This window comes from Cynoglossus semilaevis, chromosome 20 (genome assembly GCF_000523025.1).
Source record: "Cynoglossus semilaevis isolate Cse_v1.0 chromosome 20, Cse_v1.0, whole genome shotgun sequence".
Classification (NCBI taxonomy): Eukaryota; Metazoa; Chordata; class Actinopteri; order Pleuronectiformes; family Cynoglossidae; genus Cynoglossus; species Cynoglossus semilaevis.
Genome location: NC_024326.1, coordinates 2,230,500 through 2,255,212, shown reverse-complemented (window position 1 = coordinate 2,255,212; position 24,713 = coordinate 2,230,500). Strand labels below are relative to the sequence as shown.

Sequence of the window (24,713 nt, the reverse complement as noted above, 5' to 3'; positions counted from 1 at the left end):
GTGTGCCATTATTTCCTGTAATATGCGTCTGCTGGAGACAGGAGGCAGCCTGTTGCACTGCAGCGTTTTTGACGGCACTCAGATATAATTACGCAGTAATAAATAAGGAAACGAATGTTAATCCTACATGGAGCAGATAAACAGACATTTGAATGTCTCCTCTCCCAAATTAAAGACCGTGGTAATGGATCTTTTTGATTTCAGTGGCCTTTAAATACAGGAGCTCATCAGAAATTTGATTAAAATGAGGAAGGAAAAGGCAAAGCAGCAGAATTAGAGGCTTGAGTCACTTGACTTTTTAGAACCATAATGCAGGGATTTTTATTGCTGCCCTTTTTTTGATCAGGCTTCACCTTGGATCTGATTTGAACAGTTGACTCATGATAAGGAATCACGTTTTTGCATGAAGTCCTGATTGATGATTGTGGAATCAGCAAGAGGAAAAGTAAGTGAGGGCTTCTGTTTCACCGTATAGATGTAGGACCAATATTTAGACCTTCAAAGTTTGATTGTACTTGAGATCAGCACAAAACCAGCCTCTATAAATAGACACACAGACCTTTCTTGTATCTAAGACAAGACAAATGCTTTTTTTTTCTTCCTGTTTTACAGGCGTCAAAGTTCGAACGGCACATGTTCAAACAGGACTTGTGAAGGTCTTCTCACACCTGCTGCAGTTCAATTACGATTGAGTGCTTCCTCAGTAATCAGATGTGTTGTCACACATGAACACCTGAGCTGCAGGACCCTTAGGTGTTTAGTCACCCTGACACAATTCAACTTCGTAAGCAAGTAGTCATTATAAAAAATGACAAAGAATTATGATTCAACCTTAATATATATATGTATATTTGTCATTTTTAAGAATATTGATGTATCAAGATTAATCATAACTCTAAGTTAGCAGAAACAGCCCACAAAGGTAATGGTTATGAAAAAAATAAAACACAAGTCAGGCCACACGGTGGAAAATGTCAGTAGTTTGATCCCTACTTTATCTTTCTGTACGGTGTTTGCATGTTCTCCCTGTGGGCGTGGGTTTCCTCCCACAGTTTAATATCATCAGATCAGGTTGATCAGACACTCTCAGTTGCCCATTAACATGAATGGTTGTTGGTCTCTATATATGTGACACTACAACGGACTGGTGAAGTGTACAGGGTTTAAGAGAAACACCACTGGGTTCCTGGGTTTGACTGTTCTGTTCTATTGGACCTGCCACTGAATGATGCTATGAGGGACCAGTGTAGTGGTTGATGCTGAGTTGTCTGTAAACTGTACTTGATAATGGCCAGTAGATAATGAATGTATTGATCGTCTTACTCCCATTATGTAGCAGGCGGCACTGAGAGGATAAAAATATCCACAGTACTGCGAGCAACAGTGTAACAACAAACCACAGGAGTCAAACACGTTCAGGCAGTTTTTTTTTTATATTCATAAAAATGTCTCAACAATATATTTACAGAACAAAACATATTTAGGTTCACAAGAAACAATATTTTTTCGGTCCTGAATTTGTAATAGTGTTAATCTTTTTTTTTTGGCATATAATAAAGAAGTCAGTCCAAAATACTGAACAATATTGGGGGCCAAATTGAACAACATAAACAGTGCTTAGCACAAACACCACAGAAACAACTGGACATCAACATCACATTCTTTTTCTTGTGATATGCCATTGTAATGTAAAAATTAGAAAAAACAAAAATAAGATACACAAGTTTAGATGAGTCTTTGTTTAATAGACACAAGTTTAAGAGCTTCACCAGTGCCTGTAACACAACTCATCTGAAACCTGGCCTTATGAAACAATGGTAAATTAATTACCAGTAAATTCATCAAACGGATGCCCAGTGAGAAACACACAAGAAGCACACCAGACCATTAACACAGCCAGGAAAGCTCATATGAATTTAAAGGTACAGGCATATAAAACTGAAATGCAATATGAACAACACATAGGAGGAACCAGTAAGAAAACTCTCTTTTTTAAGTTACATCATTTTAGTATACAAAAAGTATGAATTTGGTGTTTGAAAGTTGCACTATACAAATGTGATCAAACCAAATCAAATGCCTGTTCCCCCTGTGGGTCGAACAACCAGTCTTAAAAGGTTAAGTAATATTCAAATAAGAAGGTCGACTTAAATGTGAGACTAAGAACCCAGGGGAGTGTGAAGAACGAAACATGAGCTTTTGACTCTCAACACATTTCCTCCCTCGGTGGAATCTCTAACACTTAAACAGGTAACGGCCGGTTGGAGTTTGAACACAAACCAAGAAGTCCAAATGTACTAGGTGGTCTTCACGAGATCGTAGACATGGATGTGAACGTCATCGTCGTATTTGATGTAATATACAGTGGGCTTGGCTGGAACCTGGTAGATGACCAATCCCGTTCTCTTAAGACCATTATCTGTGACATATTCCACTTGTTTACCCACAAGGCTCTCTGGCTCCTCACCAGGCTTCCTGTCTGCTGGCAGCAAGTGTTTGTTTTCTGAGTAGTCGACAAAGAAAAAAAAAACAAGACAGGTTTTAGAAACAGTCGCTTCTCCCTGGAGACGGATTTGAACAGTTGCCAGAAACAGAAATACAGTAAGATGAAGAGAGTAAATGATCTGCAGTTTGAAGCTAAAACTTTGACAACTATAAAACATTCTCTGGGTATTCATGTACACAGCATTGGTTTGGTTCATCAGTTAAACAATGGTTAAACAGTGTTAAAATGTCTCATTTCTCTTTATTGTGCAAGCAGAGAAAAATATGAAATACTACTAATAGAAATACTTTATTGTCCACAAGGTTTTTTGGGCAGAGATCTTACAGAACAGCTGCAAAACTGTACAGGGCAAAAAACAGTGAGATATTGTATAATAGAGTAAATAATATAACAAGAGTAAAGAAAGGCTATCACTCTTTTACCTGACTCTGGGAGGACACGTAGGTCTCCGTCCTTGTAGTCGTCCCAAAGCTGGTACATGTAGAGCACTGGGTCCTTCTCGTAGGTGATGTAATACCAGTGGGTCATGATAGGCGCTCTGGACAGCACCATCCCTCTCCACTCATTTTTCTCTCCGTCCTCCTTCTCAAACAGATGCTCCACTGCACGGCCAACCAGCTCCTCTGCCCCAGGTGGCACTTTGACCTTATTATTCACTTAAAAAAAAGGAAAGCATACCAGTGAGCCTTTAAACCAGGAGACGGAGCCCAAGTTCTTGACGAGCAGTTTTTCCTTATTAAATTTTCATTACTGCGGGGGAATTAGTAACCAGCTTGGCAATAATTAGGTTATCCTGATAATGTTTGTTCATTTAAAATGTCAATTGAACTAAGCTTTTTACTTTGTCAATTTCATTTTTCCCCATTATGATTCGGTTTTGTTGGTCTGCAACTACATTTGAGAGATTTAAAACAATTCTGGTTACGCCACGATATTTTGTACTATCACCATCTACATTCCAATGTACTTTTAATCATCTGTATTTAATAATCTTCCTGCAAAACTGGTTCAGCACTCACCAACTTTCTCTGACAGCACCTGCAGGTTGGACACACGGTTATCTTTGAACAGCTCGATGCCATAAATGCAGTCAAAGCCATCGTATTTGACCATGTAGAGGGAGGTGTTCACAGTTAGACGCTCCAGAACAGTGCCTTTCCACTTGGTCACGTTACCCTTCTCCCTCCATGTGTGCTGGATTCGGCGACCAAGCAGGTTGTCAGGGTCTGGGCTCAGAGTTGACGCCGAGCTCTCACTGAGCTCTCCGCTACTTCGCTTCCTATAAAGAGTAAGAGGATTATTATTATTATTAAGGGCAAGATGGAGCCAATCACAGCATTATTATTATTAGAATTTATATTTTATTTACATAAAAATAACATAAAAATGACAAAATTACACTTATTGTCATTTACATTGTTTGTGTACGCTGTTTGATCAAGATTGGCATTGTGTGCACATACATTCTACCTGCTGTTATTCACCTTTCTGTTCCAGCAATATACAGAAATGTCGATTTAAAACATAAGATTAATCATGATTAATTACAAAGCCAATTGCACCTTTTGCATCTTCACTATCATATTATTTCTAATGTTTTGAGTCCATTTGTCTAAACCTACATGACCTTGATTGCAATCACTGTCCTGTCCAGCTGCAAAGAACTAGATTTCAGTTCGTGCCAGAAAAGCATTCCAGGTCTACCAGACTGAAAATAACTTATAAAGAGCACTGGGGAAATCCAGTGGGTTTAAATTAAAGTCTGTAGAAGTATTCATGAACATCCGGACTGATGCGTGTCCATTGTGTCAATGTACTGTGATGAAATTAGAGTGTAGTTTCAACCTACCTGCCGCGTTTCTTTGACATGTTTCCATAAATTCACACAGCCCTGTGAGTAACAACAGTGAGTTAGTGTTGCTGTCAAGGCCAGCTGACGCTCATTACCCTGTAACCTGACACCTTGATTCATAAGAACAAGAAATACTTTGTGTGTCATTTCAATATAATACTACAGCGGTTTGTTACAGAGCCAGCCTCAGCCAGAGAAACCTAACTAAATTAGTAAAACAGTTTCCATTACCGGATGTAAACAAGGTAGCTGCGACAAGCCTATGCTAACATTGGTAGCCATGGCTAATGCCTGACTATTGGTTTTATATTTACACAGTAACTGTATAGCGACTAAATAATGTAACTTCCCATGAACTGCCTGAATAAACACGGGCATACAGTATACAGGCCGTGATTAGCTGAGGCGTGTCTAAACAGGGACACCGTGGGTACAACAGTTCATGTTAATGAGCCTATTAAGACAGTTTATTAAAAACACTAACAATTCTGGACATTTGCTTTCTGCGTTTCTACACATAAAAGCTAGCTGAACAAAAGGAAATGCATCGACATGTAAGCAAAATCCTGACTGTTTAAAGATTTGCAAAAAAACACGAAGAGACAACATCATAAAATGATCAATCTGATTAATACGATCCATTACTTCAATAGGCAGGATGTGATAGTTATACCTGATCAATAATCTCATGTGCGTTTTTCTTATCAGCGCAGATTCCACCGAACGCTTTGGCTCGATACACGGAAACGACTCCCGTTTGTAGACTACGACTCCCAAAAGACACCTGGAGCTTACGGGGAATTCTGGGACATGAAGTGTTGCTGACCAGGTACACGTGGCTTTAATAGAATCGGCCGTAAGTTACATAATGTTAGGGCACGACAAGGTTTCTGTCAATAATACTGGGTTAATGAGTTGACTTGTGCATTTAGTACATGGCCTTGAATATAAACGAATAAGGCAGCGGATGCCGTATAACTACAACTCCCACAATCCAAGATAAAGTAAGTTTCACTTTTTTCCCATCGCCAAACGCTGTAAATTTTCACATTTTCCTGAACTCCTCCCCACTGCCGTCATGTGGAGTTGAGACGGCTTTTAAAAAATATTAACGAACGTTTGAATGGAGAACTTACCTTGCTTTTGTGGACAAATGGTCAGTCCGTTACGATGAGAAAATGCTAAAAGTTAGCAGTAATATGTTTCATTATATAAACTCCCATCAGCTGAATTCAATTCAGAGTAAAACAGGTGATAATTGGTGAATGGAGTCTGTTTAAGAGCACTACGTATAATGTTCTCCCAGTACCTGAAGCTACTGGAATTCGTATTATGGACTTTTTGTCATCTCTACTCATTTCTGTAGTAATAAATGTTGATACTAGTTGCTAAAGGTAAATGGTTGAGAAGAAACAGCAACACACTGAAGTATTTATGACACCAACAAATTACAAGATTCTGACAGGAAATTAACATTTTAGCAACAAAAACAATCATATACTCATTCATTCACACTCAACAAATCATTGTTCTAATTGTTCAATATTATAATGTTATATACATTTTTTGTCTAAATTTTACACCGTTTCATCATTTTGACACACCTGTTAAAAGTGGCATCCACACACTGGTTCGTTTTTGACTGTGATTTACTTAGTGTGTGGATTACAAACCTGTTTTGTGAATTGTGAATGCTGTTATTGTTAAGGTTTTACTTTTCCTATATCCTGGTGTTGTTAATTCCCTATGAGATGTCATAAAACCTCCCATTGTCCATATGGTGTATTGTAGCCAACCATTGTAACCAGAGGAAGAGCTGCTTTTATGACTCATCCTGGCTCAGACAACACTGCTGGAACAGTGAATATTTATCAGGAAGTCAAGGTCATTCTGACAGTTTATTCAGCCTTTAACTGACATGTTGGCAGAAGGCTACAGTATTTAACAAATAAGCAGATCTGAACAATTAAATTTAATTAAATTAGCAGCAATTTTTGATTAATTTATGAAACTATTAAAATATTATAAAATACATATTTAATTATATTGATTAAAATGTGCATTTTGTTGAACGTTTCGTTTATATTAGTTCTTTTATCTTTACAAAAACAAATCGGTCAAGGTTTTATTGAGGTGAAGTGCCTTTTTGTACCACAAGATGTCATCCTCGACACAAGCTCAGCCAGTGGCTGTATTTCAGATGAAGAATTGACCTCTGTGGAAGCTGGATGATGCAGTACCCTTGGGTGCTTCTCCGGCACAGCTTCTGTCAGAGCTAAAGTTCTTGCGTTTTATCTCGTGTTAGACCAGCTTAAAGTCTATGACTCAGCACTGACATGGAGAGGAAACATTATTCATAGCTTTCAAAGGAATCACTGTGCCCTTTTTTCCCCTACACTTTTATAGTTAGCAATTTTTCTATAGAGGCCATTTATCACTACCTTATTGATTAATACGAGCTTCTGACTTTAAGAAAGCATAATTATTATTGAATGGGCCCAATTTTAGTTCAAGGGAAATATAATGAATGCTTTTGCTAATACAAATCCTCAGTATCATCGCAGAACCAAGCTATAATGGACAATTTTTACACGACACATTTGCACATCTGCCATATTATTGCTTTCAGTGAGAAACTAAATTGTCTTGGATTAATGTTTATTATAATTAACAACGCAATGCACACAACAGACTCCAAAAAGTCAGGACAAAAGCGGAGTGGATTGAATAGATCGTACAGAGAACATGCATTTCCTTAACTAGCATGTTAGCTGGCAGCAGCTTTCCCTTGGAATCTCAGAGAGTCAACATGACATAATTTTCTGGATGTGGAACAATGACAGGTATCAGTCCCCTCAAATTATTTAAATGTGGTAGACATAGTGTGTTGTGGGCATGGTGTGCATGTGCTTGATTTTCAGCTTGCATTAAGTGGGGCAGAATCAGACTAGTGTGACCACAGACCATGGCTGAACATTGCAAATTTGAGATTAGCATCCTTGCGTTCAGAGTATTTGGTCCAGATAATGTTACTTGTGATGCTTTCATTTGTTTCATCATTCAACCATTGATTGGCCAAATTCAATTGTGGAGTTTCACTGAAATTAATAGAATGAGCTTGCCCACAAAGGCATGATTTCCGTCTCCCATTAGCAGCTTTGGTGATTGGAGTAGATGCTTAATTCACTCATAAAAATAAATTGCCAGTTCTGAATAAAGCTTTTTCAGATCTCCTCTCTGCAGATGGAATTTGTGTGCGGCGTGAATCAGCGTTGCTGCACAGCAATAGTGACAGCCTTCGTCAGAGAGCCAGTATTGTATCGTCACAAAGCTGTCCGGCATCCAAGGTTGTCTCCTCTTGTCCTTGTTGTTGTCACAGCAACAGGAAAAGGCTTGGATGCAATGGCTTTGCTTTTTCTGTGGTTCTTTTTGTCCTTAGTCGTTTCACAGCAGACACAAAGTGAATCAGCAGATGTCACTCAGTTTGAGGGCACAAGGAAATTCTCCCTCAGATTGCAACCTACATCTTTACAAAGACTAGCTTCTGGAATTTTTTTTTTTTTGCAGTTTCTCAGCTAAAAGTCTCCTAAATATGAATCCATATTTTTCTCTCTGACTGACTGATCTTTTGTTGCTCACCTCCTGCCATGTGAGGAGGGGGAGCCCACAGTGGCCCTGTGCCCTGGGATGCCATGAGAATACCGTCTCCAAAAATAGAGGTCTCCTCCTCTCCTGCCTCCTGCTCTGTCACTGCAGTTCCCTGTACTGGATTGAAGCACATACTCAAAGATTATTAACACGTTCTTGCACAAGAATGATGTGCACCCTGCTGAGAAATGCCGCTGATGGTTTTGTCAAGTGTTTCAAAGAGATTGCATGGTAAAGTCATAAAGTCGACCCAAGGTTAGTGTGTGTGTATGTGTGTGCGCATGCATGTGTGTGTTTTCATTGATTAGATATCTCTGTTAGTAGCATTAGCATCAGCACATTCCTATGCAACCTGAACTATGGAATCTTTACAGTGATGAGGCATCATGGCTGCTTCATGTTAGTCTTATGCAGAATCAATCCTTTCTGTGATTTGTGTTTGTCTCCCTGGACGTGTGTGAGTGTTAGTGCCTGTAGGTGTAGTGATTGTTTGCGCTAACTTTAATGTTGTGATAAAGGAGCAAATTTTACATCATATTGTTGTGCACAAACCCTTATTTTTTCAGTAACAAAAACAACTACTCTCCATTAAACTTCTGTGTTGCATTGAGGATCAACAGGGAAAAAAACATGGTCTTAATCTCATACTGCACATTTGTCAAAATAATCCACTTCGTTCTTCTGGAGAATGGTCTTCTTGTCTTTCACATATTTCCTTCTACACTTCCTAAATATAATCTTTAATTAGAGTAGATCCTTTAAGTGTTAAATGACATTCTTCTCTTAAGAAGGATTATGCTTAATCCCTAAATTTAATCTCTTTCTCCTTTGGCCTCTATCTTATGTTTATATCATGATTTGTTGAAGTAGTGTTTGGATTAGTAGTGTTTGGTTGAGACCCTTCAGCAAAGGTTTACTGACATTCCTCTTAATTATAGACATGTTTCCTACATAATGAGCTGCTTTAAATAAAACATTTGAATCCTGGTCCTGTTCTAGGGCTGCACTAACAGTGAGCAATGGCTGTGTCAAGTCAAAGTCCAACCTGGAAGGAACATTTTAAAGCATCGTGTTGGTTTGTCTAATGTCATCTGTGAGTTTGTAGTATCAGGAGTTTTCCCCGACACCAGATGTGAAGCAAATGTGTGTGTGTGTACCGTGGCTGCAGGCTATTCCTGTGTTTTTCTCTCTTTTATGTGAAGATGAAAGCTAATTGTCTTCAGTGCTGAGACTCTTTTGCATGTTTGATGAGATTTTAAAACATTCTGTCCCAAGTGTAGTGGAGTGGGTTTTCTTCCAGGCCAATGTTTTTTAACCTTGGGCTTGTGAACCCAGGTGGGGTCGCCAGGAATTCAAATGGGGTGAGTGATGAAAATATTGTTTTTAAATCTGTCCATCTATACATCCATCTATCCATCCATCCATCAATATATTCATCCATCCATCATCCATCCATCAATATATCCATCCATCCATCCATTATCCATCCAATGTGTCAGAGGAACGATCTAGCTCGTTAACCACTTGCCTAACGATCTGTAGGTCCCTTTGTCGTCTGTGTTTCCTCATTTAACCTCACAGCACTAAACCTTTCAGTGTAACTCTGTCCAGTTGCTGCAGTGATAACGAGCAAATCCTTTCATTAATTGAGTTTTATTTTCTGGCTTTTGCTGTCACAGCTAATTGACCTCGAGACTTAGGTGGCATACATCTGCCTTCATTTATGCACAAGTCTAATTGCCACCTCCAGTGAGGGTTACTTGTGTGTGTGTGTGTGTGTCTGTGTGGCACAGAGTCTCTGAACCCCAATCAACGGCAGCAGAGTCGGCCTTATGGAGAGAGAGAGAGTTTTTATAACAGCATAAGTTCAGTCTGGAATTTCTTTACATACAACTTCAATAAGTCATAACTTCTTCAGGTCAAATCAGCTGCTGACTCCAGCTGGATTTAAACAGGAGGTTTTGATCTTGGCACTTCACCTGACAGTCATTCATCTGCAACAAATGATTTTCTAGTTGCAGGGAATCGAGCAATAAAAAATGTACAAACATTGACATTATCTTTAAAGTTGACAAGAGAAATGTAACACGTTAGAAGTTACAAAGAGGCTCATTTATCGTTTATTCACCACTCAAGGTCTTTTTGTTTTTGTTTTCTGCCACTCCACAGGGAAACATCTGGCTGTTTAGTTTTACTATATTTGGCAGTTTGTCACAGTTTGTGCCTTTCCATTGTTGGCCTCTGTGAGATACGAGAGCTTTTTGCTGGCTCACCCTCTGCTGCACGGAGCCAGACTCTGTGGTAGAGTTTGGTGATAATTACCTTCACCATAGAGGTTATGGTTTTGGCTGATTCGTCTGTTGTTCTCTGTGTTGGCAGTCGCCCTCTCATTATTGCAGGATTGGCTACAATTGGGGTAAAAATGTAATATAGAAACCAATTTTCATCTCTCCGATGTACTGTAGTTTGCACATAATGAGACTAATGAATATTCTATAAGCTTAAGCTTCTTTTTTTTGTTGTTGTTGTTTTAAGGAAAGTGTCCTTTCAAAATGTCTACTTACCCTTTGTCTTAATCCCCAGGGTCTGGAGTGTATGGGAGGAGTTGATTTTATTGTTCAAGGACACTTCATCAGGAGTAGCTGTGGGGGGAGATGTAATCTGACTCCGTCTGCTTACGTGGCTGCCATTGACTGCGAGGCCTCCTCCTCCTCAGAGGACACAGACGTGTTCCTCACGCGGTGAGAAGTGATTTCTTTTCTACTTTCCCCTCGCTGAAAACCCCCCAGAGCTGTGGTGATGGCCCTCCAGAGCTACTGTTACATCTGATGCTGATTCCACTTAATTCTGATGAGTAACGCTGTGTGTTATTCTCTGCAGCCTCTCCACCAGGCTCATAATGGACTTGGTCTGCACACACACACACACACACACACACACACATGACCAAATCCCCCTTGACAATTAATGATTTAATTTCTGTGTAAGACCTCTGTCTAAATTCAAAGACCTGAGTCATACTCCCTCCACTCCTCACCCCTCTGCTCCTCTCCTCTCCTCTTCTTTTCTTCTCTCCTCTTCTCCATTCCTCTCCTATCATATCCATCACCTGTTCTTTCATCACCTTAGCAATACCACTGTGGCTCAAATCTGGCCCACATCTGCCAAATGTGACACCCTAAAGTCCTCATGCACTACCTTGCATGCAATGATTGCTCCCATTTGCCAGATCTGGCCCACATTTGCTGTAGCACAGGTCTACATCTGTATTGACTGGGCCAGGGTTATCTTGGTCAGACGTGGCCCACATTAGCACGCTAAACTTGTCCTTCTGCTAAGAGTGAATTCACAGGTAGAAATACGTCCATTCAGGTTTTCTTTTTTAGAAATGAACTGCCATCAAATACGACAGATTTGACATGACACTTATTTAACCCTCTGTTCAGGGTCACACGGTGATGTCTATAGAAAAAAACAAAGGATAAAAAGATTCTACTGTTAGTGAGGGCATCACAGTTACAGAGTGACAGCAGCGTCAACAGCAGCAGAGATATTTATGTCTGCCTGTACAAACACTGGAGTTAACACTGTTCTTTTACAGAGACTGAGCTTGATACCATTAAATGTTGCATATACTTTGTGATTGGATGCTGTATTTTAACAGGCGAAAACCAGATCTAAATCTGGGCTTTAGATCAGTCGGACTTGCCCTTCAAACAGTAGGAAACTGGGTCCTTGCTGAAACAATAGCATCACATATTGTAATGGTCAGATTTCCCCTTTTCACTCACTGTAACAAATGCACAGTTTGAATGTCAGAATGCATTTTTAAATTATTTAGAGAAATGTAGAATAGAGTAGACTGTTTTTCCTTTGGTTGTCATGGCAATATTTGATTTTGTTTGCAGGCGTTTAAACCTGAGCCTCTCGTTGACCCTGCATGTGTCTTCTGTTATATAACCACTGTTGATATGGACTACTGTAACCATAATCCATACTGAATAATCAAATGGACGCTCTCTAGATGGGATTATCAGGCTTTGCCAATCACCAGTTCCTACAGTTCCTACTAACTTTAGCCTTTGGGCAAGTGGAGCACGTGACCCTGGTGTTCATACTGAGACACAGTATACGGCCGCAGTTCAACATATGGGAGTGATATGTCAATCCAGGCAAATGCCGTGGAGACTGAATGACACACGCTACGGAAATATGGTCAGATCTACAAAATGCCATCTGTGACCAGAGGCTGTGACTATTAAAATGGCATTAAACGTTCAACCTGCGTCTTCCCAGGGAACACTCATTGGACGGAGCAACTGGGTTTATGCTTCTTACAACAACACATTAGGAACAAATGCACATCATCAGACTGCCTCCAGTCTGTCGCTTTATAGTTTTAAATAATTGATCTTTTTTTATTCTATTATCCGGTTTATTTGAACAAGTCTTTATGATAAAAGCACTGATAATGAAGCATCAGTGGAGCAACTATCCACGTCACTCTCTGCTTGTGTGTTTGTTTGTTAGTGATGGTTGTAGTCTGTGATAGGCCGTGTGTCTTGGTGAGTCAGCGCTTTTATTGATGAATATTTGTGAATAATCCACTCCCATTCTGATCTCTTTACTCCTTGTCCCCTTTGTCCTTTCGGCACTCCATCAACCCCTTCTCCCTGCTTGCTCCCACTGAACATTTATGTCTCATTATCTAATTGCTTTTTCACACCAAAATAACTCCCCATCACTTTAATGACAGTCAGGGCGATGGTGACTTTAAACACCCGTTGTCACACATCCACTGACAACCCTTTAGTAGAAAACCCATTGTGGGGGGAGAGGGGAGAATATAATCTGATGGAATAAAAAAGGCATTATTTAAATTCTATCTGTTTGTGGTGGGACCTTCAGCTGAATACCCATCACTGACATCCCTCATCTGTTTAGTGCAGAAGAAGACGTCAGAGGCACTTTGCTGAAAGCAGAGAGACATGGGGACAAAAATAGACCGGGATATCGGAGTAAAGGAGGAGGAGGAGGAGGAGGAGGAGGAGGAGGAAGGGAGAGGCCCTGGGTATTCTGCCATCCTTGATAACAATGTCCTCTTTGGCTTGGTGGGGTGGAGGATTAATGGCAGCAGAGACAATGGGGAGTTTGAGCATGGACTAGGTCATGGACTGGAAATACTCAGGGTGTGTGTGTGTGTGTGTCGGCAGAAGGTGGTCAAATCAGGGATGGTCTGATAGAAGACAGAAGGAGGAAAGAGAAAGGAAATGAGCTTCCATATCAACTTAATTTGATTAGGCGGAGAGTCTGCCAAGAATCAGAGGACACTGGACACTTTCTGAAGCAGCAACATGTGACATGGATACAAAATATTAAGTCAGCAGTTACCATATGTGTTGCTAATACCTATATAGCCTTCATGTGGGTCCCCTGAGAACTTCCTGTAAACAGGTAAAAAGAGCGTATGGGACTCAAACTGACGGCTCGACCGTTTTTCTTTATGAAATTCACCTTGAATTCACATTTTTGTTTTTTTTTTCTTTTTTAAATAAATAGTTTCCAGCACAGGTGCTAAGTTTCAGCCATGCATCTTGCAGAGTTTTATTTTAAAGATATCATTACATGACATCATATGTGAGAAGGCAGAGATGCTACTGCAGGGCTTTGACTTAGTTGCTGTTTTTTGTACATATTAAGATGTTCGGAATAATTTGTCAATGCATGTATAGAACGACGTAAACATCAAATTTTGGCTTCCTCAAACCGTACTCAATTATTTTGCCAAATCAAATATGATTTCTATGTGGGCAAATATTCTACTTCCTACTTCTCAGGGCCATTTCTATTGTAAAAATGTCGCTCTATAAGGTCAAGCCTTTTTTGTGTTGTTTTCCTGTTGTGTTGTTTGTCTGCATCGCCCTGATTCACCTGCGTTCACTTATCCCTCCCTCCCTGGTGTATTCAGTCACTGTGCTCCCCAGCGGTTTGTCTGTTCTGTGTAGTTTCCTGTTCCTGCTCCCTCTGTTCCCTTTGTGTTTTCTGTTCATTTTTCGCTGTGATGCTCTCCTCTTTGACTTTATTTTATTTCAGCCCTCTTCTTTGAGGTTTAGGATTTTTGATATATAGCAAAAAGTTCAGCCAGACAGCTCACTTTTTTTTTTTTAGGTCTATCGTGGCACAATCATGCTCCAATATATCATAAACCTGAGGTAACGGGGAGTCATGAACAAATATTTGAACTCGTCTGTCCTGTAGGTGGGCTGAAGTGTTAAGAGCAGCGCTGCAGGTGAGCAGAGGCAGTAAAAGCAAATGGAGAGATGGGAAATCTTGCAGAATAAATAGAACATTTAATTGGGAGAGAGTGTATGGTTGAGAATTGTGAAGTGCGAGGCATGACCCACATGTCAAGTAGTCCTTGTTTCAACCAGCTATCAAGCTCGACTTGTATTGGTGAAGAACCACAGTGACACTGCAGTCTGAGGAGTTCAGGCCACACTCAGCCTGCACTCTTATTTTTAATAAAACATTTTTACTGGGCACTTGTTTTAGGGCTCAATGTATTTATCTATTACTTTATTTCTTGCTCTGGTTTTTCTGGCTCCCTCTCAACCACGTCATACTGAACAAAGGGTCATCATGACTGGTTTGACTTTTTCTCAGAGCTCACTGTGCCCAAACCTCACTCCCACTGTTTTCCATTAGTCAGCGCTTATTTCTGCTGCTTTGATTTATCAAAGGTCACATGTGCTGCAGGAGAAGACATGGTTTATAAATGTGGCGTCAGGCAGGTTTTTTTTTTAAAAAGTGACAATGTTCTTCCTGAAGGAAAGGTTGAGACAAAAACTGTGCACATTATTGCACCTTAGATTTGTGTACATTTATGTATCTTCTCTCCCTCAGATGATTTGGCAGCTGTTACTCCAAGGAGCATCCAGCAACATCACCGAGGACCGTCATCAGAAGAAAAGGTAATTTTTCACTGTTGTCGTTTTCATTTACTCTGCTTTTTTTTGTCTTGCTCAAAATATCATTGCAGGAACTATGCAATATGAATTGACGTATGCACAACGCACCACAGTGTCTCTTTATATCTAAGCATTTTAAAACGTTTTTGTTTATACTGAAAGTACCTGTTTTCTTCAAACAATGGCATCTAAAAAAATCTATATGTTTAAATAGACTTCATTTTCATGCATACATAGTCTGCCTTTAGTAAAACATTTTTCCCGACTCCTTGACTATAAGACACATTTTCTAATCAGCAGGGTCATAGTTTTGTTTTTTTCGTCTGACCTTTTTGATTCATGTTCCCCTCTTCAGTTACAAGGCAACACAGCAGATAATTAAAGGGTTTTTTTTCTTTGGTAATATTTATTCTGCTCACCTTTCTAATGTTCCAGGTCACAGTTGTTTGGATAAACATGAATATCATTAACAGATGTGTAATTACAGATTTAGTTTGTAGAGTTTATGCCTCAAGCGTGGAAAAAAAGTGCCCTGGACTAATCTGGTAGTAATGTTTGTTGGTCTTGTAAGTTGAGTTTAGAAGAAAAAGCATTTATATTTAATTTCTCTGACCACAGAAAAGCCTCCTCTGCCATCTGCAGTAATATATTAAACGACCTTTAGCTGTTACCTAAACTGCTCCAGGTGTGAAACTGTGTTACGACTTTTGGACTGTTGTATAGAACAACCTGTCAAATGTGTTTTCAAACATCTGAGCGTCAAACCCTGAGACCGAGCCAATGGAGAAAGGCGGTGAGACAACATTACGGGTGTCAGTCGGATATAACACCACCATTAACCAAAAAAGAACAACACGAACAAGGCTTCCCTAAAACGGATAAAAGATTAATATGTCAAGTTGACAAATAAATAGCTCTGCCGTGCAGCACTCAGACTCATTAGACGCTGTGGCGTGCACGGAGCCGAAGGGACAATTTATTGCTGTTATTTGTGCCAGGAGTTTTTGGTAAAGAAAAAATGCCGGGGTGCTGTTAGGACACAGGGTTCCTCGGTGTGAAGGTGATGGATGCTGTGGGGGGTTTTCTATCCCCCTGACAATCGGAGCTTCGCTGATGTTCTCCCCATCAGCCAGAAACAGTGGCCTGCTTGAGATGCTTCAGCCCAAAATCATTAATCTTCTCTACGGTTGCCTAACATCACTAGAGATTCTGTTTCTGCACAGAGTACCACTAGAAACTGCTGGAGCCCAAAGCGATGCATTAGTAATCAGAGGTGCATAGCTAAACACCGTGATAGGACAGTCAAACACGCTGCCCCCCCGCCCCTCCAGCTAATGTTCAACACCAGAATTAAATAATGCTACAGGGTCACAGCAGCAAATAGTTAGTCGTGTTTGTTTCTGTTTTGCCTCACCTTCTCTCGGCCCCCTCACACCTCCATCATCTGAGCTGCTCATAGCAGTTTGAATGTAGCTCAGCAACAGGAAGGAAATCACATGGTTCTGTTGTTTGATTGTCTCCAAAGGCCTGTGGGAAGATGATTGAAAGTCGGCGTCTTGTTAGAGTGGCATTATAACGACAAACCGTCTGATTTTAAGAACTCAAACTGCTTTGACAAGTTATCATTATATTGTTGTCAAGCGCTGAGCAGAGCGGCATTTAATTTGATCAGGAAATAAAATCTTGACTTCTTTAGATTATTATTTTTGTCTCTGAAACTGATAAAACATTTAATTTTTTTTAGATGAAAGAGGTAACGCAAAGAAACAGGTTGTGACCTTGTGAGGAAGACATTTTCTAGAATTCTCCAACGAGTGCAAAAGTCTTTAGAATTGAGTAAAGGATATGTAGAGAAATAACTTTTTCTCTTTCATAAATTGTATCATAAAAATATATTGAAACATATTTCTTAACAACAACTTTGAATTGACCATTGAGGTGTAAATGTGAGTGTAAATGGTTGTTTGTCTCCCCACTTGTAAATAAGTTCATGAAGTAAGAAATGCACCTGTGAATGGCACATCTGATCCAGTGATTGGCTGAAGTAAAGGTGTGTGTGGAGTTGAGAACTCGTGTGTCTGCACTGATAACTCGCCACAGTCTCCACGCAGACAGACCTTGACAGAATAGAAAAGATAATACTATTCAAAAGCCTCAGTCTTGTCTCCTCTCTGCCGTCGCTTCGACCCGAGTAAATATTAACTGTGGAAGTGGATGATTGAGTGAAATTATTGAACAGTGGCCTTTGTTTCCTGTCACAAAACAATCTCACTTCAAATGTTTGAAGAGATTAAATGTTTCATAAGACACAGTGATGAGTTGTACCAGGTAATATCTGCGCAGACACATTCTATGAATCATATTTCCTGTTCTCCATATTCCTGGAATATTTTCACTGATCATTTTTCTCTATTGTGTTGGGAAATATTTAGCCGAGCGTAGGACCAGCTGTTGAAAATTAAAAGTCAATTTCCTCTTCACTCCTTTACTGTTTCCCATTTCTGTGGCGTTATAAAAACAATATTATATAATAAACCAATATTGATTGCGAAATGTTAGTTCTCATAGAATGAGCTTGAAGGAGAACTCAGGTCGATCCCATGTAGCTTTGGTTATGAATATGATCCAGTTATATAAAAGATGCATGTTCACATGAAGTCTCTTTTTTTTACCTCTTTAAATTCACCTGCAGTGGCTGCCCTCCACAACAACATAAAAAAATCTCTTAATTTTAATCCTTTCTATCCCCCTTCTGGCATTTCATCTGAATTTATTTGACATTTTTATAAATGATTCTCAGTTTTCTTTCAGGCATTGATCTCACTTTTAAAGCCTAATTGCAAACAGATAGTTTGACCTTGTTATTCATCGCATTCATTTCCTTTCAAAAAACAGTAATGAATGTAAATCAAATATATTGTTATTTTTTTAAAAATCATGTCCATGTCCTTGGGTTTATTGGTTGTGTTTTTTCTGGTCTGGTGTTAACACAACGGTGTGTCTTCAGGTAGTGCCTAATGTTGCGCTGCATTTGTAATGATACACTTGTTTTCCTAATGACTTGCATGGTTAGGTTTCATTCTTGGTGCAAACACAATCCATGTAAATATTGGACATTCAAAAACAACTCAATTATTTCAATTGTTGTAAAACAATGGACATTCAAAAACAACTCAATTATTTCAGCTTTTACTGTGAAAACAATGTTTTTTTTGTTGCTCATGTTACTGTAGATCCTGGTATTCCTTGGTAGAGAACGACTGAATGTCTTCTGTTTCCCATCTTGTGCATGTGTGCAGTAAGCGTGTCACCCGGCGGTGAGCTGAATTACAGTATGTGATTTGTAGGTCATGTGTGTCCTTGGATGAAATGTAATCTAGCAGCCAGGCGAAAAAATATTTCTTTTTCTGTGTCAGCGGATGCTGTTATTCACTCAGCTCACTGTGTTTCTGTGAGTATCGCTCGAGACTTTCCACAAAATCCCTCTTGTTCCGATTGAACAATAATTCTAGGTGCACTTCTAGATCTGGCCATAAAGCATTTGAATGTCGTTTTTCCAGAAGGACAACGTGACCCTTCCTTTTCCGTCTGTACAGTGCAGTTCCTCATGATCATTTTAGATTGACGCACTTCTCACTTCCTCTCTGTGACGTGACTGACCGAGGCAGTAAGATGATTTACTCCATCCCCTCTCTCCCTCTCCTCCCTCCCTGTTACTCTCTTGCTCTCTCTTCCGTACTCACTGAGTCACAGCTCGGACCAAATGGCTAATCCTGGAGTGCAGATCTTTGCTATGTGGTATATACTGTATGTTCCCAGTGCAGGGAGTTGTGGCATCATTGGTATTTAGCATACAGAAATGCAGTACTGACTCATAAGCTCAGCAGGATGAAGGGTTTTTTTTTTTTGTCCTCACGTCTTGTCCTAATGGGCTCGACTCTTCTATAAGCTCAGCAGGATGAAGGGTTTTTTTTGTCCTCAGGTCTTGTCCTAATGGACTCGACTCTTCTATAAAAAAAGTTCAGTGTGAGTCAGGGAAGAGCTTAAGCAGCTTAATCTGAGTTTAGGTCAAGTCTTCCAGTTTCAAACTCAAGAAAAGTCACAAAGACAATTTAAAACAGCGAGTCTGTAACCTGTGGCTACTGAACCATGTGCTGATGATGTTCTTCTGACTTCCATTAAGAATTATTTTACTACCCATTTGCTCATTTGTGTGTTGTATGTTAGCTTTGGATGATTACAGGATTACAGTAGATTATAGTTGTTGTTCCTTTTTTCCAACATCTACTGCAGATGTTCCAGTGATGGTCCTAGTCCGTAGAGTAGGGTTAGCTTTCAGTCAATGCTTTTAAAGTCAGTTTGCAAGTCACTTTTTTTGTTGGATCTGAGATAATTTCCCAAGTTTCCGTCCCAGACGTCGACGTCATACTTGTTCAGCCTACACATTTTTCCGGTGAAAATATATTTTTTCCTCCAGGTACAAGTGGCCTAAAATCTGTGTTACGTTTTCCAGTGGAGCCAATTGTGTGCAGCGATGCAAAGAATAGTGGAATAAAATTGATGGGACATTTCTATGGATACTAGTGAGGAGCTAAACCAGAAAATTGCCCTCTAGAGGTAAACAGCTGAGGGGCTAGTGTGGCACATGCTGATATGATTAACTGAAGTAGGACAGTCAGGGACACCGTAGAGGTCCAGCGATGCAGCAGAGAGAAGGAGGTAGAGGACGTTCCTTGGTCATCTACAGGAAGATACTATAGACTTACACCACATACAGTACAGCGTCACAACTCGGTGTAGTGTCTGCCTGCAACTAACATCAGTACACTCCCTCACTGAATTACAATGAAATGGAGCGAGAGTGGTGTCAATGAAGTGGAAAAAAGAGAGAGAGAGAGAGAGAAAGGACGTTATGTCACGTCAAGGTAAAGCTCCGTACACGCAGTGCGGTTGGCCGACGTCACGTCTGAACGGGCTGATCACAGATCACAGCCAAGCTCTGTGTCAAAACCTCTACTTCGCGTGCAATTTTTTTGTCTCAGCGTGCCGTGTATAATCGTCGTGGACGCCGTCAGGCTGCAACGTGTGTGTGTGTGTGTGTGTGTGTGCATGAACGTACAAACAAAAAAGAAATAGAAAGAGGACGGGTGGGTGCTGCTCCAGGCTAACAGGAGAGTGTGTCCTTGGACTGCCCTCAGCTCTGACACACACCTACCCACATATACACACACACACACACACACACTTCAGCCCCTGCTTCATATACTCCCTTAATACAGCCGAGAAATAGAAACACAGGGTTGGTCGACACACCTGTTTTTGATCCAGGAATTAATACACTAACAGGTTTCTGTGTCTTTTCACACACACACACACACATACAAGCAGAAAGCTCTTAGACTGAGCTCAGACATCTCATCAGGGATGCAGCAGCTCCTCTGTCTGCAGAGAGAGAGAGAAAGAGAAAGAGAGAGAGAGAGATCTCATCTGAGGTGGTGTTGGATGAGGGTGTACCGGTTGCTAGCTGATTTACAAGGTTGTGGTGTGTGTGTGTGTGTGTGTGTGTGCAGGACTGTGCTTACGACAACCCATTTAACACCAAGACACATGTGAAAGGTTCCCACACGTGCACACGCCTCTAGGACTCTGCAGTAACTTCAGCTCTTCACCAACCCTCAGCTGAAGCCTGTTGATGCTAAACGTAATTTTAGGTCAAGTCACCCCCCCTTCCTGGAGGGGGACTACCAAAACAATAGCATGGCCCATTAAAATGTTATTATTTGTGCATTAGTACAATAAAGCAAAGGTAAATCGTCAACTGTTTGAAACATAAACCCCAGCTGAAGATTCCATTTCTTAAAATGGAATTTAATGACCTGTGCTTTCTGCCTCTCACTTATTTGCCATCTTATCTTCTTCTTTTGTTTTACTCCCTCCAATATTAACAGAGCTGTATCCTACTACTAGATCACAGAATGACTACTATATTGATAACTGGATCAATGAAAAAAAAAAACAAAAAACGTGGGCAGAGGCTGCATTGCTGCAGAGGAACATATGCACTTTTAGTAACCTAATAAAAATATTAGTGATAATTAATTTTTTTATGATTATTACTTGTTCTATAAATCACATAATGGACCAGTTGAAACACTAACATTTTATTGTGCCAGGATCAATGAAATAAATAGAATAATTTTTATTCTAACTCTAACTTAAGCCTCCAAAATCTCCAGAAAAATCAGCAAAGATTCAACACACAAACCAAAACACACACACATGAAGACATCATGGTGTAGTGACTCCAGTGAATAACAGTCTACACACCGGGGTTAGTATGCCAATGCGCCCATCTTTTTATTGCACAACAATGTATCCTCTTTGAACAAACGCTTAAACAACCTTGCCACTGACTGACAGACCAGCTTATTGAGAGAGACCAGGGTGTGGTTCTGTGTTCTCGGCCAGCAGAGGTGAAGGTGGACAGACGGCCTTTAGGTTCAAATCAGCTCAAAGCCCTCACTCCCAGCCTTACATCTCTGACCCAAAAAGAACCTGTGTGAGAACAAGCGACACCGTCGTGCCCTGTGCCCAGACCTGAACCTTTAAGGATGATTTGGAAGTGCTGTGGCTCGGGCTCTGTGCTGATTTGTCCCTGGATCGTAGACATTGACTTGGACGTTGTGATATATTGGAACCTTATTTGTTAAGAGCAGAAGCCATGCACAGCCTGAAGTGGCGGCAGACTGGCCTTCAGATAGAGAGAGGGCGAGAACACATGCTGTCACGGACTGTGTCTGTGCTGTTGTCTACATGGTGCTGGTAATGTGTATTTGGATGCCCACACTGAAGTGCTGGTGTGGACTGTGGAATGCTACTAAGTCTAGAGATGTGCAAAACTCATTACAGTGTTGTCAGAATTCATTAATTATTACTATTTTCATCAAACAAGTGGAGTTTGCAACTGGGTTGCGACATTACAGCTTGTGCTGGCATCTCTCTTAGTTTCATGTGAGTTCCAAAACCTCTAAATGGCATTATATTCTCAAGTGGGACCGACATTTTAGAAGGAAAGGCACAGGTACACACACGCACACACAAACTCAAGCACACAGTACACGTCCTGAAGCAGAGAAAAGGCTTAGGTAAGTTAAGCAGGCTAAAGTAGCTACGACACGAAGGTTTACCTGTTAGACTAAATCAAATCATTGTACAGTAGTTGGTACGTGACGATGTCTACATCTGAAGGTCCCACTAAGAATCAAACACAGAACTTTGCTTAGATATGAAAAAATACAAGCATGCACTCTGTTGTTATCTGTCAAAGTACTGCATCTCAACTGAGAGCTGAGCTCATGACTGCTGTGGCTCCTTTTTCTTATTCGTGACAACCAGCATTTGAGTGTACGTAAGGAACTGTGCAGCATTGTCGTGAGAGAGAGAGACAGAGAGAGAGAGAGAGAGAGAGAGAGATTTTCCAGCATGTGCACAACCAAGTTCTGTTTCTGCTGTTATTGTGCAGGCATCTCCACAGTTTTAGTTTCTTTTCTTCTCTTTTTTTTTTGTTTGTTTTGTTTTGTCATTTTTGGTTCTGTGCAACAAGCAGATCAACTAACGTATCGTCTCGACTGCCAATATCCACCAGGAGCCTGTCAGAACTCACCCACACACCGTAGAAAATGTTTCTTATACAGCAGGTTGTGATAAAAACACAACAATGTGCCCCACATCTCTGTGTATACCATATGTACAGAACAAGAAAAGTACAGAGTACAGCGCGCATGGTGTTGGAAGGCTCAAACCAACAAAAATGTGCAATTTTGTGTTTCCCAAATCAGGGAAAATTATATATACTGACATTGTCATTTTAATTCAGCATTACTAATCTTTATCCCGTGTTTTTCTTTCTTTTTTTTACATACATATTGCAGGTTGAAAAAAAAACAAACAAACACCTATTTGCATTTTTACAGGCACATACATACCACAAAAATAGACTATGTGGAAACTAGATATACTAGGCACAGCGTATGTACAGTCCATGTGCATGGGGCACATTGTAAAAACAACAACCAAATAAATAAATAAATAACTGATAGACACACACTTCCACAAACAAAACAACAACAAAAAAAATACCCTGATTTGCTAACATATCAACACCAAGGCATTCAGTACCTTTACTATCTGATCCAGAGAGAATGAAAGGCTTTACGATGATTTTTGTCAGTGAGTGTCAAACATGTGTGAAGGTTTTCTGTTCATACAGCCAGGTCCAGGTGAAGAACCATTTACTGGGTTGAACTTTGAACCCCTCGTCATTAGGGCAAACACAGGACTGTATCACACGCAGCCTGTCAACCTTGGTCTGACTGGACACACTTGTGATGCAGACACCGGGCAGAAATCTGACAGAGTCTGTGCTTAGCCAGGTCCGTATCAGCCTGATAGCCGAGGGTTCTAGCAGAGCGGTACTGAGTGTCCCAGGATGCCATCCTTTGAGTGGGAGCGAGTGACACACTACAGTATCTTATTGGATGGATGCAGTGAAACGGAGACGGTGCCTGATGTAGCCTTAAACGTTAGCTCTTTGACTCTCATTCGCATCTTGTTTTCATTGGCTGTGGACTCATTCACATATACATATATATTTATATATATATATATCAGCATGGTCCTAATAGCAGCTTAATAGGGCAAAATCTGGTATTAGCACAAAGGAAGAGAGAAGAGGAACAAATGATTGCACCAAAACAGTATTGAAGCACACAACAGCCATTGACTCAAATAGACGTCATTCACAATCGTATTGGCATTTTGGTATGTACCTTTCCCATAGGAAAAAAGCAATAGAAAGCTCCTGTTTTGCTGATGAAGCACTCTGACCAAGGTGTGACGAGGACTGGGGGTTTAGTGCATGTCATTGATCAAACAGAAAGTCAACATGTTGCTACTCTACGGAGACAATGAGCGAGACATTTACAAGCAATATAATGAAGCCCTTGAATGAAATAAAATCACCTCACACCTTGTTTCAAATTTAAAGCCACACTCACGAGACGGAATGACAATCTGAGGGTTATCACTCCGCCGGATCCACATTGTTTTTCTAAGCCAATCAAAATTCAAGGGGAACTTTTGGCGTGGTTAAATCAACAAGTTGATTATGGAAGGATAGACAAGTCTACATAAATCAATGTAAAGCGCTACAGTAATCAATACGTCTCTCCGGAAAGGTAGCAAACCCGAGTGAAATGTCCATTGCATCGATTTTTCAGTTTGGCTCTGGATCGATGCTCAAAGCTGAAGAAAGTTGGATGCGAATGAGCTGTGGCAGAATTATTCACGATGCTTTTTGAAAGTTTAACCAGATAATGTGTCCGGGAGAAGTAGCTGTTTTAGGGCGGACACAGCATTGATTTTTATTTTGATTACAAGGTCGTAGTGCAACACAAGGAGCTCATATGAACAGCTTCAGTATTTGCTTTAGGCCCAAAGAGTTGAGGTGGTGCACACACACACACACAAATAAAATCATCTTGTGTGCAATGATGTGCTGTGGGTGTTGAATACCATTTCAGTGCAGCGTTATTTCACCTAAACAGATGACACAGACAGACTCAGTAGCACATGCAGCGTTGCCTCCACACCTCCTTGCATCTAAAAGGTTCTTAAATCTCTGTCTCTTTATTTACATGGCAGTTTAGATCTGATTAGCTGTCTTCCTCCTCGTATGGCA

The 24,713-nt window shown here is 40.3% G+C and overlaps 1 protein-coding gene and 1 long non-coding RNA gene across 3 annotated transcripts; one reads left to right on the top strand and one right to left on the bottom strand.

The window, feature by feature from the left end:
* Positions 1 to 1,414: 1,414 nt before the first annotated feature.
* On the bottom strand, positions 1,415 to 5,715 carry LOC103395958 (spindlin-Z-like). 2 transcript variants are annotated; one of them, XM_008333827.3, is made up of 5 exons: positions 5,032 to 5,164; positions 4,356 to 4,397; positions 3,526 to 3,785; positions 2,929 to 3,162; positions 1,415 to 2,503 (listed from the first exon to the last, which is right to left on the bottom strand). In XM_008333827.3, exons 2-5 carry the CDS (start codon positions 4,373 to 4,375, stop codon positions 2,298 to 2,300), a joined length of 720 nt encoding a protein of 239 aa, XP_008332049.1. In that variant the 5' UTR covers positions 4,376 to 4,397; positions 5,032 to 5,164; the 3' UTR covers positions 1,415 to 2,297. The 2 variants fall into 2 exon arrangements, with proteins under 2 accessions (XP_008332049.1, XP_024922080.1); XM_025066312.1 differs by lacking the exon at positions 5,032 to 5,164 and adding an exon at positions 5,495 to 5,715 and having other exon boundaries at positions 2,298 to 2,503.
* On the top strand, positions 5,233 to 14,978 carry LOC112488724 (uncharacterized). Its single transcript, XR_003053106.1, has 3 exons — positions 5,233 to 5,362; positions 10,590 to 10,747; positions 14,910 to 14,978. It is a non-coding gene; the product is annotated as an uncharacterized LOC112488724 (long non-coding RNA).
* The last annotated feature ends 9,735 nt before the right edge of the window (positions 14,979 to 24,713 follow it).

What these genes read in the sequence shown, in the direction of transcription:
- LOC103395958 (XM_025066312.1), bottom strand. Translation starts at nt 4,375, where the DNA reads ATGTCAAAGAAACGCGGCAG. An exon ending in ATGTCAAAGAAACGCGGCAG is followed by an intron (nt 3,786 to 4,355) that starts GTAGGTTGAAAC and finishes TACTCTTTATAG; the next exon opens with GAAGCGAAGTAGCGGAGAGC. An exon ending in GGTGCTGTCAGAGAAAGTTG is followed by an intron (nt 3,163 to 3,525) that starts GTGAGTGCTGAA and finishes CTTTTTTTTAAG; the next exon opens with TGAATAATAAGGTCAAAGTG.